The sequence below is a fragment of the Rousettus aegyptiacus genome, unplaced genomic scaffold, assembly GCF_014176215.1.
Source record: "Rousettus aegyptiacus isolate mRouAeg1 unplaced genomic scaffold, mRouAeg1.p scaffold_m13_p_17, whole genome shotgun sequence".
NCBI classification, from domain to species: Eukaryota; Metazoa; Chordata; class Mammalia; order Chiroptera; family Pteropodidae; genus Rousettus; species Rousettus aegyptiacus.
The window spans coordinates 35,234,311-35,248,059 of NW_023416292.1; the positions used below are offsets into that span (position 1 = coordinate 35,234,311).

The following is a 13,749-nucleotide window of genomic DNA, read 5'->3' on the forward strand; positions in this document are numbered from 1 at the left end:
TGTGTGGTAATCTAGTATCTCGTAAAGCAGAATATTTACTAACACTCCTCAAATGAGCACACAGAATTTTGCTACATCTGATCTCATTGCTTAAATTCATTTCCCTAAAACGCAAAACAAATTTTGCTTAACTGCATCTACTGAAAAAAAGAGCAAGTAAAGAGGAAATGAGAAACACTTACTGCTCTGGCAGCTTCCCCAAAGTCAATCTTTAGCCGTCCCATGGCTCTTATGATTGCAATAATGGACTGTATAGTATTGCTGTAGACAACTACTTTATATTGTTTACATTCATCCTCTGAATAGCCATCCTCATGAATGATTCTTTAAGAAGAAGAAAACCACAAATCATTACCATGGACTTAAAAAGATAATATAGATCTGTATACAGAATGAAGAAATAAAGTCTTACAAAAGGCTGTGTTTCAACTTACTTCATCTGTTTCACGATGGTGCTTTTACCAGATTCTCCAGCACCTGAAAGAAAACCAGACTTTGAATTCACACAAAAGCATGAAATCAACATAAGTGATAATTTCAGATTAATGAAAACCACAGGTGCTATTTTGGTAGCCACAGGGGAAACTCTGGTAATGTTTTCTATTAGAAAAACTACTGAGCTTCTCCATTAGAGTTTTCACTTTCTTTATATAACTCAGCAACCAAATATAATTCATTGAAAGTGTCCCAGGGCCTACTTGATATCACTGAAGGAGATAAACCAACATAATACCTCTAGGAACTCATCCTTTACATGAAACATCAAGATATAGACACTGAATGAACACAGGCAAAAATGAGATTAGTTTTTGGCCTAGTCTCTTTTATTAACTTCTCTACCTTCGTCAATGAACTCTCTGCTAATGTCTAAAACTAACCCCTCCAACTGTGCACTTAATCCACCTTATTCCTCCTGAACTCAAGGACTTGGCTACTGCAATTATCTCATGTCATTCAAATATCACTAGGTTTTCTCTTTCCACTGAGTTTCTCTCATCAGTATACAAACTTACTGTACTATTTATTCTCCAACTTAAAATCAAGTCACCTCACTCTTAATTACCCCTTGACTCCACACATCTTCCTCTAACTCCCACCCTCTTTTCTCTCGTCCTCTTTACAGAAAAACCCCTCTGAGTTATCTGATACCCATGGTCTCCAATTCTGTACCTCCAAATCTCTACTTAACCCACTCCAATCAGATGTTCATAACCACCACTCTACTGAAACCCGCCTCAAGGTCTCCATGACTTCCATCTTAACAAACCCAATGGTCAAGTCTCGGTCCTCATCTTCATCTCTCAAGGAGAATTTATCCAAGTTGATGACTTCTCCCCTTGAAATATTTTCTGCACTAGACAGGCTTCCAGACCCCACATCCTTCTGGTTTGACTCCTACCATACTCCGCCACAGTCTCCTCCCTCCCATCTCTCAGTTCTGTGTTACTTCCTTGGCCCTTTTCCTTCTCTACATTCATTCTCTAGGTCATTTCATCTAATCTAGTGGTTTTAAACATCACTCATAAACTGATAACAGTTAACATCAAGGGAGTACTGCCCGCCAGACGCTGTTCTAAGCACTTTGCTTGTATTAACTTATTTAATCCTCGCAATAACCCTTGCAAGGTAGATATTATTATCATCCTCACTTTATAGATAAGGTAAATAAAGCAGAGAGACATCAAGTTAACTTGTCCACGATTAGTCAGTAAGTGGCAGAGCTGAAATGTGTATTCACACAGTTTGGCTCCAAAATTCCACATTGCCTCTTATGTCAATGATCTCTAAATTTAGATCTCTAATCTTGGCTTCTAACCTTGGCTCCAGACTCATATATCTAAATCACCTACCTGATACATCTCATTAGATTTCTAGTAGGCAACTCAAACTTAAAATGCCCCAAACTGAGTTACTACTTCCCCACACTTACCCCCAAACCTGCTCCACCCTGTTTTCTCATCTCAGTAAATGACACCAGCAATCACCCAGCTGCTCAGGCTAAAAAATGGTAAGTGACATGTAACTAACATACAGATGAAATGTGAGTGCCAGTACCAATACTAAATATCAATACTAAATACCAATACTAAATATCAGCCTAATTTTTAAAAATATAGTTTTAACAGTCTTTTCTTGTACGACAATGGATCATCATGAGCACATGGGAAACCACAGGCCTCCGTCCCTGCAAAAGCTTCCTAAAAGGTCCAATGCTTCACACCGTCCCTTTCCTGTGGTCACTTTTCCTCTTGGTAGGTGGAATGAACTTTGTAAATCAGATCGTGTCACAACTCTGCCTAGAAACTCTCCTATGGCCTCCGATTACACTCAAAATAAAAATCCACGGGCAGTAAGGCCCAGTATGCTGTGGCTCTTGTCTACCACTCCACCCTCAACTTCTAACCTTCTCCATTTTGTTCTCTCTGCTCTTGTCGGACCAGCTTTCTTGCTTTTCCTCCAACATACCAAACTGGTTCTCAATGAGCCTGATCCTGACTCATGGTCTTTGCATTTACTATTCCCTCTGCCTGGAATTTCTTCTTCACTGAGGTTTCTGCTTCCCTCAGAACAGCCTTCTCTGACCAATCTATCGAAAAGCCCTATCCCAATCACCCTCTCTCCCCTTACTGTGTTCTAATTTTTCAAAGTACTTGTGTCCCTTCTTCACATTACAGACCTGTTCATTTCTTGTTTTCTCTAATAAAATATAAGCTCCATCAAGGTTTATTTATCCTTATATCCTCAGGGCCAAAACTGGGCCTGACATAAATTGGTTATGCAAATAAATGCTGCTAAACAGATAAGTGACTAATGTTTAATAAACATGATCCTTTAATAAATATTTCTCAACTCTATCAACCAAAAATGTTAAAATAAAATTCAAATAACTTAAATATTCTAGATATCCACATTTTTACAGAATCAAAAAGAACATTTACATATGACTTTGTTCTTATCACCTAAGCAGGAGTAGCACTAAAACAGTTAATATTCAAATAGAATGTAGGAACTTTCTAACCACACTATTAGAAAGTAGTAGTTTCTCCCATGTATATCTAAAAAAAGAACAAACCGTAATGACTCAATTCTGGGGAAGAAAATACAAAAGTACACCAGTTATATATTAAACAGTTTAAAACAGAATTCTTAGATTATCCCATGTTAGCAATAGCTACAAATTAACTAAGAAAAGTGGAGGTTAATGAAGCATTGTGCACCATTCTTTTATATACTGAAAACAGCATTTCTATCATTTATATTGGATTATTTTGAGTGAAATAACCATAAGTCTATTAATCTCAGAACCAATTTCTATCCACTTCATTAAGTTCTACCCTATGAAGGTGCTGATTTTAAAATACAAACACACTAACACATGCACATTTCACCCAAACTTTTATTAGGTATCCAGTTCCATCTCTTAAAAGAAGGAACTTCTTACTGACCACAGAATTAAATATATGATTTGTTTTAGTGAGTGTTCCAGAGCATTTTACACACATAAAGAATGAATCACTTTATACCAGTGTCTCTGGCCTATTCAGCTTCTAGATCACCATGAAAAATGTCAGCATCTTACCTTTCTTCCAAGTACGAAATCTAAGAGTCATCTGGAACCCACTCACTCTTCTCTCCTTACATCAAGCGGTAACAAAATCTTCTGTCTTCTTATTCATTTCTCAAATTAATCCTTTCTACTCCTCGCATGACAGAGCCTGATGTTGCGCCTAGTATGTGTCACTGCTCTAATTTTCTCAAAATTCTAGCTCAGAGCCCCCTTTCCTCATTTCCAAATGGCACTATTGAAAAAGTATTAGCTTATCTAATAATTAAATTCTTCTAACATTTTCTACAACCCTTTCTTAGGTCTGAACTCTTAATTTTTACCTCAATCCTTTGTGCTCCATGGCTTCTGCAGTATTAAGTCCCCTTCTAACAACGTCTCACTCTTAGGTTTTCCCCAACTGCTCCCCCATCTCACCGCTCTCTTCCAATTTATATGTGGCAATGGGATCTTCCTAATTTTATCTACATCTTTTTTACCTAGCTTCCTCTGAAATTCATCACAAGTGTAGGGGGGGATTCATTTGCCCATCTTCAATCTACCAGGGTAGTAATCATAAGGCTACAAAGAATGGGATCAACACAAAGGAACAGCAAAGACAGACTCTATGGCTTGGAGAGGGAGAAATTGAAGATGACAACAGGGAGGAAAGATGGAACTGGGCAGGGGACAGAATATACAAGGGAGAGAAGTCTGAATGGTCTTGGAAATGGGAGGGGAATAAAAGGATAAAGGCCTGTGAATTCCTAATATACATAAATCATCATAATGAGTAAACACATTCGGCTCATATACAAACTTGACTTTAAACATTAACCCTGAAAGGCAGCTGATCCTCAAAAACAGTGTCACACTGTGTTACAGTTCTCTTTTTTTCTCTTTCATTTTGACTAAAAGAAAACTTAAAGCCAGTCCACAGAAGGTACTGACTATATTATGCTCTTTAATACTTCTGTGCCTTCAAGCACCATGAATTTCCTCATCTGTATAACAGGGGTTAACAGAAGATGCTTAGAACAGTGCCTGACACATAGCAAATATTCAATAAATGTTAACCAGCTATTATTTGTGAATGCTGTTTTCACTGTTCAGAATACCACCAAATAATGCTAAGGTCCAAAGAATTTAATAAAAACTCCTTGAATACTGATGTTGGATCAAAATTCCAGGAGAAATGTTATAAGTATGTAGCAGCTCTTTCCCAATAATAAAAGCGTAGATAGGATCTGCATTCACTCTCTTAAACTGCAACTTATAACCTAACAGCTACAGCAGACTACGTCAAAGCATGAGTCATTTTCTCCACCCCACCCTGAGGAACAAAAAAACTCTCTTCCTTAAATATACTTTCAACCCTAGATAAACCTGTCTACTACCTCCCCTCCCACACTCCTCGCCCATCTGTACCTCTACAGCTTTTCCTTGGTTTCCTCACAGATCTTCATACCAGTACCACGTGTACTAGTGGTTATTCCAGAGGCACCTGAAACATCTTCTTTTCCTTTTAAGTATCTTTCTGTGGAGATTCCTAAACCATCTAAAAGCCTAGCATTCTAACTACAGCACGGCCCCTTTCCCAGAGGTCTGCACAACCAGGTCCTAATATGGCACCATGTGTGGATAACCCTCTGACCAGTGCTAGATCAAGACACTCTTCTGGTCTCTCTCCAGGCCTCCATTATCAGACATATGAGAACATACAACTTGAACAGGCGTAGACAGCCTTTCTCCCACAGCGGGGTGAAAGCTTGGCCAGCAAATAAATTTGCCTTTTCAGTCCAACTTATTCTCACCTTTCATTTACAACTCAGTTACTTAAAAAGATCTGTGTTTGTTTTTTTTTAGTAAATGATACCATGTAGAAATAAGCTCCATCGAAGAGTAGACTTTAGTCCAAGCTCTGCCATTACTAACTGTGACCTTTGGGAAGTCACCTCGCTACACAATGCTCATCTCCTTACATATAAAATGTAGACAGATTTGGCTTAGATGTGCTCTATGGTTGCATTCGAATATTCTGTGACTATAATTACTATAATACTAAGAGCAAACTAAATCTCTAATTCGGACACACAGAAGCTTGAAATCAAACCACGAATCCACATCTTCCTATTGACTCCATCATTCACAACAGCTACTGTAATTCAGTGATTGGCATGTTCTCCGATCATGCACTCCTGGCCAAGAAGGGACAAAGAGTAGAAGGAATTAAACAGCACAGCAACACTAAGGCAGTAAAGGCTGTTGGACAAGGAACCTCCTGTATTCATGCTCATGGGTACCTATAATTACACAGTCTCCAACTAGCAGAACATTCGAGTTAGACTGCCATTCTTAAAGAAAAAAAAAAAGTAAATATCCTTTACTAAAGATCACAGAAGCACAGTCCATGCTAGTTCTAACCATGATCTATTGCTCCCACCAATTCCTTTTTATTGACAAGCTTACGTAGTTAACAGACTAAAAATTCAGATTAAGGTGAAAAATGACGTTTTGTTCAAAATGCTTTTCAAGGTATTAGTCTTAATACAAAAACCACTTGCTTCCTAATTCAGTAAAAAAAAAAAGTTAGAATTACAGATGAAAAAAATGTCATGGAACAAATAAAAATTGTTACTTAAAAAATTGTTAGTCCTTTTTTTTTAACAAACATTTTATGTTTGAGTCTGGAACTACTGGATACTAAGACTTCGAATACAGATAAGCTTAGAAATTTATGGTCTCATGAGAGAAACTAGATGTATTTTTATGAAATTAGCAAGTTTCCATAGCCTAAAATATCAGAATTTTTTCACCCAGCCCACTTTCCCTCTAAACATGCATATGAACATCCCTGAAAACTCTATTCAATGCAAACTTCGACTCTGCTAAAGCCTTCCCCATTCTCGCTGAACAGTTATGACTCCCACTGTGATGGCTGGCAGAGATTATTCATTTCCTTTCAGCATCCATTCCCAAGGTTATTTCCAAAACTGCATTCCATACTGTCCTTCCCAGCCATCTCACCTCAATCTCTAGCCAGCTCTGGATACTATAAAAAAAAAAAAAAAAAAATATATATATATATATATATATATATGTTAAAAAAATTATTTAACTACTTTTCCAGCTCCTAATCTTCTCACTTTTCATAAACTGCTAATTAGTTTCCTTGGTTTTAATTAAAATGAAACTCTTTTTGATACAACCTGGAAACCCTCCCACATCTGTGTACTTCTCCCTGAAGAGCACGCTGGCTAGGCTCAACCTGATCCTGCAGGCTAGTGTCAAACACTGTAACACTCATACTTGCTCAAATTATTGTAATTATTTTGGTTTGTACCTATTTAGGACAATAGTCTCAAGCTCAAAAGCACACTCCTCGAAAGCACAGAATATTAAATAAAGCTTTATGTCCCCCCTCCCCATCCAGAGCACAATCTAGGACAGAGTAGGCACATAATGACTGTGGGATGAATGGCTTGAGTTTCTATGAGATTCAGTGGTTACCTAATCACATTTTGCAAATGCCAGTTGCAATGGGTGGAATTCTCAATGTGGGCAGTTAACAGAAACAGAAAATTTCCATTCCTCTGTTATCTTTACTCAGCCCACACTCATTCCTGGCTAAGCCTTCAACTCTAACCCTACAACTATACCTGACAATAAATCTGGACTCACTCATAAGTTCCTCCTATTTTCCGTATTCTCCTTACCCTATCCCAGCTCCCTTCTACCCACTACTCACTTCGGTGAAGCTGCCACGAATCTGTCTTGTCCACACTGTATTTCAACACCTTAAAGAGTGCATGAAATGTAGTGAGTACTCATTAAATACTTGTTCAGTGAATGAATAAATGATTAAATATCTTAAGGGTAAAGGATGGCAGTGAACTGCAATTGGGACAGAGAAAATGGTCTCGTTTCAGAAAAGATTCTTCTAGGAAGCAATCACATATCAATCACCAAAAAGGCATAAAGCACAAATAAATAGTTAAGTTTTGATAAAACTTAACTATTAGATTTTCAGAATATCTACGTTCCCATAACTCCTTCTAGAGAAATCCCTACTTTGCTCCCTCAATGGCAATGGCCTACACTATCGAGCCATTATGACTGGATCAGGAGTAAATACCTGACACATGAGTCACCCAGTCACAAGCTGATAGAGGGCCTACACCCAGTACGACTTAGCTCCAAAAGATGAGTAGGACCAATCAAATTATCTGAAGAATCTGCACAGAGAAATACAGAAAAACTACAAGGTCACAGTGTGTAAAAACCTAGGCTACCACTACAGGGACTCTATGCATCATAAACATCAATGTCATAAAGGAAAGGACTCAGGGGAAGTTGGTCTGGAGAGAAAACAGAATAGAAAATGTGCACAGAGACTTAAAGATACCATGAGAGAGGAGAGAGAGCACACACAAAGGAAGAGACAGAAAGCAAGGAAAGAGAATGAATGGGACCAAGGAGACAAAAAAAGAGAAAAGGAGACAAAGAACAAGTAAAGACAAGAAAGCAAAAAGAGGTAGAAATAGTGAAGACAATGGAGAAGAGACAAAACCAGAAGGAAGGCAGAGACGCAGCCTGGCCAACGCCAGAGCTGCCTCAGTTCCTGCACCCTGATTCTGCTGCTCTTCCCGCATTCCCATAAAACCTCTCTACATTCTAACAATAACTCCCCCCCAATTCTGGCTTGAATGAGTTTTCTATTCCTTGTGGCCAAAAGAAACAAACAAATAGAACTGAATGGAACTGGCTTTAAGTTAATTGGGATCAATTACCCTTTTTTAGCCTTTAAAATGTTTATGTTGCTTTTATTAAATACTAAATACATCAAAGGGAATATTTATGACCTATGTATAACAAAACAAACATCTGTACACCTATTACGAAAGCGTAAAACATTAAACAGTACCAGTTATCTCTGAAGCCACCTATGTCTCTCCCCAATATTAATTCCTTTTTAAGTAAATATTTCTAGAAGGCAAATATGCAATGAGGGGCAGATATTTAAAAAAAAAAAAAAAAAACCACCTAACAACCAAAATATGTCTGGCTTACACAGTAGTGTTTGGTTTTTTTTCAGTTTTACACCTTTCTCCAAATACATGAACATGATCCTATTGTTTTATGAACATTATAACCATAAAGCAGGAAATTATTAACCATTTTAACATTCACAAATCACCTAAGGTAGATGTTAATTTGATTAAGAGGGAGAAAAAAAAAGAGGCAGCCAACTCAGCCAAGTAGCACTCCTCAAAGTATCACTTAATATGAACAAGGAAAATTGAGTGTTGCTAAAGATTATGTGTCCTCTTTGGGCAACTGGCCAATTAAGAGGGAAAAGTGGGGTTTCCGCCTTGCTTGTGCAGAGTATAAAGAGAATGCTTATGGAAGCAGTCATCTGAAACTAGGAGGGGGATTAACCTCTGGCGCCTCGGTGTTCTAATTTTGACCTCCAGTAAGTTTCCTTTCACTCCTTTGAAAGCAGGTAAAGCCATTCTGATGCTAAAACTAAATTATATAATATGCACGTATAACATGACTGAAAACTAATTTTGCAAAGGTATGTTTCTTACCAGCCCCCCCGCAAAATTTTCTTGTGAGATAGAAATGTAAAATATTCAAATCAACACTCTCCTAATCCCCTGCATCCCTTTTCAGCTTTATCCCCTCCCACTCCTAGAACCAACCCTTCATTCCTGGTAAATGTAACTACTTGTTCATTCAAGTTTCTGAGCCTTTGTACATACTATTTCTTCTGTCTGGATACGCTTCCCTCAGGTATCTGCCTTAAGAGTTCCTACTGATCCTTCGAGGTCCATCTCAAATGTTGCCTCTTCTGGGAGGACTTCCTTGACAACTCACTTTCTCCTCCTTCTAAAATTTGACTACTCCTGTAACTACATCCCACATATATTATTGTTTACTTGTATATCTCCACAGTTTGAACAGCTTGAGAGTTCTATTCCTCATTTATATCTCCACACGAGGAAAGTAACTGTGCACATATGACGATCAGAGATACCTAATCATAAGCGGCTTAATAAATGAACCCCCTCTAGACAGTGTGACACTGAAAACCAAAAAGCACAATAAAAAATAGGCTTGACTAAATGCAATGCAGTGTCCTGCATTAGATCCTAGAGCGGGGAAAAAACATTAGTGGAAAAACTGAAATCCCAATAAAGTGTGGTTTTATTACTATGTTAATCTCTTAGTGCTGACAAATGTACCATAGCTATGTAAGATGCCAATGTTATGGGAAACCGGGTGAAGAGTATACGGAAACTCCATGCACTCGCTGTCTTTGCAGCTTTTCTATAAAATTAAAATTATTCCAAACTTTAAAATTAAAAATACTTTTAGTCTAGAAAAAGTTGAACTACAAATATCGATGAGCACATGAATGTGGATCTTAATTACAACCATTACAAAAATAAAAGAGAAATACACTTCTCTTCATAGAAGAAAGAAAATTATTTAATAATCTGAAATGAACCAAAACATGTGAGGATTTACTAATGCTGCAAAATGGTGAAAAAGATTTATATCGTTAAATTGAAACTATTATTTTTCGAAATATTTAAGTCAAAGTTGAAATGACTTCCATAGAAAGTTTAATGCTGCATTATCATATCACATACCTCAGAACCACATTATCTATGTAAGTCATGGTAGTAACTATATCTTCACATCAAGCAGAGCCCTGTTGTAAAGTTAATGATTCCCATGTTCTACCTTCAGGAAATAGAGGGGAAAACGTTCTACTAAACGTATGTCACTCTAACGTATTCCTTTTGTAACTTATAGTAAACTGTAAAATGTAATTTCCAAGGTCCTGGGCAAAATCCATTTCCATACAACACCACCCATGTAATAAGAAAATATAAAAACTAAGGGTATGAACAAATGACTAACACAGAAATCCAAATACAGAATAACAGTCCCATAAGTTTTTAGAATTAAATAAAATATTATTTTAATTTTAAAATCCAACCATTACAGGAAGATTAACTACAAGATGATAAGAATCAAACTACCTCGCTAATTTCAAAGAAGTCTGATTCAAATGGTCCCTTTACTACCAGTGTAATAAATGTTAACAGCACGCCACGTGAACAATGCAGAATGTACAAGCACATTTTTAATATACAAATAGAATGTATGTTTTGATCTTGGTGAGACCTGCCTCTACAGTTGTAGATTTACATGAGCAGCTAGATAAACTTAGAGCAGCACCTACTTTCAAGCAACAAGAATTTTTTGAGATATAAAATACTAACACCATTTTAAAAACTAGAAGACTTCTGTATGATTATTAAAAACATTACCCTTTTGAGAAACAAAAGGTGACAAAAAGAGGCCCACTGCGACAAACGATGAAGACAATATCTCAGCTAATCCTTAACAATCTTAAACTTTTAAGTATCTTCCAAGTCTAACTTGGAAATCAAAGGCAATTCATGTCTAAAGACTATATCCTCCTGAAAGTTGTCTCCAAGACCACTACTAGACTGTTATTCCTGTACAAGTAAAATTTGGTATCGTGGTATCTTTCTTTGCTCAGTTCCTATTAGATATATTCCATTTGTTACAACTTAAGACCAAAACATGGAAAATAGGATATTTCATTTACACAGAGCACTGTATCAAAACTACAACAATTAATTAGATCCTAACACAATGTTATTCAGTTCAAGTAGCTTGAGTTACAGGAATGATACAGATGATGCTAACTAAGCAGGTAACAGGATAGCCTGCACAGATAAAAGCTTAAAGATAACTCTAACTTGCTAAACACTGAAAAAGAATTATACCAAAAAGAAAATAACTAAAACTGGAGGAGAAATTGAATACTAGAACAATTTTTCTTTATACTCCTTTGAACACTTGTATTATGGACACTTTATGAATCTGTTAGGTTTTTAACTTGCTTTTAATTACCTTCCTAAACAGCTTTATTGTTAAACTAAGTTCGATCGAACTCAAGAATAAGAGAAATAACAACACAAAAATAAGCCTTTTTCTAACTTGCTAAAATATTCCATCTGGTTGATAAACTTCACGGACAAGAGACTTCTGAGGACAGACCTCATTGTACTGAAAAAGGAAAATGAAGCTCAGAGATTAGAACTGACCTCCCAATTTTCAGTCTTTTTGCTCTTTGCTCTATATTGCATGGTATCTCCTATATCTGAATTGAGTTACCAGTTTAAAAGGATGTACTTTATTAGTGCTAGTCTCCCGTATTATTGACTAGAAAACAAATATTAAAACAATTTCAGTAATCTGAACAACTTTAGTGTCCAGTATCTATAAATTTCTTAGGTGATCCACATTTTTATTTTTCGGCCTTTACTGCTAATATATTAGCTCCTGAGTACTTAAAGCATCTCTTACGCCCCACTTCCCCTGACAAGCCCCACCCCCAATAAAACAAAACTAAACTAAATATAAAAAGAAAACAGAGCATGAACAGCTAAATTCTATGAATAATCTGCTTTGTTTTTACCTACTCCCCCCAAAAAAACCTCTAAGCAGGGTTATTAACAAGGAGCAAAATAGTATATTTTCTCTCTTCCCTTAGCTTTGGACAATTTTCTGGTGCCATAAAAACAGGAAGGGGAAAAACAAACATGAAAAAGCAAGGATAATGAAGCGCAGACCTATAATGATTATATGCATTTAAAAAAATTGATTCCTGAATTAATATCAAAGGTAATTAAATTCAGGTGACATTAACTATTCTGAGTTGGATGTGTTGATAACGAGAGTTTAAAATCCTGCATCCTATTTCAGGTTGAATTTAATTATACTCCTAACCACACAAAATGACAACTTAATATTGAGAATTAGCAGGCATGTTCTTGTAAATTAATGAAAAACTAAAGCAGTTATATGTTTAGTTCTTCAATAATTCCATCTCATTCCATTAAGTTCAACTTCTACTTAATGACTGTCTTTAAGATGGTAGGCACAGTTATTTATTATTAACTCTAGAGCTATCCCTTAATAGAGAATTTGACCCACCCAGTCCTTGAAAGGGTGAGCCTTATGGAACTCATAATATCCCATCAACCCTGCCATATTCTCACCACAGCTGACTAGATTGTGATGGACACCTGACAAGGCTGGGCCAATCTGTATTCTTTTCCAGGAATTTGGAATGCAAATTCTGGGTCAGATGATATAAGCATTTGAACTACCGGGTCCAGCAGCGGGTCCAGCAGCGTGTAAGCCGGAGGTCTCAGAGAAAGCCGGAGATCTCAGAGAAAGCCGAAGCTGAAAATTGTGTTGGTGGTGGGAGCAAGGGCAAAGAAGTCATAAGTGAGCCGAGAAAGGTGATCCCAAGAGGTGACTTACTAACAAAGCAGAGCAAGTAACCATGCTGCTTTAGGAGAAATTGGGGGAGAAGGTATGTATCACAAACCACGTGCATAAAACCTGAGTGTATTTCATTTCTTATCTTACCTTGGATGTCTGATGCCTATGAAGTTGCCTACCATGCCCTTTCAAATAAACCCCTCCATGACTGGAACAGGTATGAGTGAGTTTCTGTTCCTTACAGGCAAAACACCTTAGCATTATAAAAAGTCCTGCAGCAGATATAAAAATGAGAAATATCTCATTCTGTCAGCCCTCAAGGACAGTTAGGAGCTGCTAAGTAGACAAATAACTACACTATAAGGCAAATAAGACTATAAGAGGCATATAAGTACTATGAGGTTACAAAGACAGACAGATCTTATCTAATTCAGATCATCAAAAAGGTTTCATGGAGGAAAGGGAACTAAACAGTTATCATAATAGATGGTAGTTTGGGGTATTTTTAAAATGTGTTACTAAGAAAATGAAAATGTTGGAATCCTAAGTCAGTCAACAACAAAAAATTAATTTTACTGGTCCATGAACTCCAAAAATCTGAAAACAACTGAGTCATAGAACTTGGTAATTGGTTATAAAACTGAGAGCAAGAGTTAAAAAAAAATGAGTTCCATTTCCAGCCTAGATGATTTTGAGAATGATGATGCTGGAACAGAACAGTTCACAACAGGTGGATTTGGGGGCGAGAAATGAAAAGAGGAGGCAAGTTCTGTATTGGATATATTGACCTGAGGTAAGTGGCAGCGAGTAGTTCATTAACTCCCTGGGAAAATGGGAGGAGGAACCATCTGAAGCACAGAAAACAG

General features: G+C 37.0%; 1 protein-coding gene across 1 annotated transcript in view; it reads right to left on the reverse strand.

The window, feature by feature from the left end:
* The window catches only part of GNAI3 (G protein subunit alpha i3), a 32,861-nt gene that overhangs the window by 16,301 nt on the left and 2,811 nt on the right, over positions 1–13,749 (reverse strand). Inside the window, exons 2-3 of the mRNA XM_016155588.2 lie at positions 435–477; positions 183–324 (exon numbers count right to left, since the gene is read on the reverse strand). Of these exons, the coding sequence (XP_016011074.1) occupies positions 183–324; positions 435–477 (185 nt within the window). The remainder of the gene's footprint in view (positions 1–182; positions 325–434; positions 478–13,749) is intronic.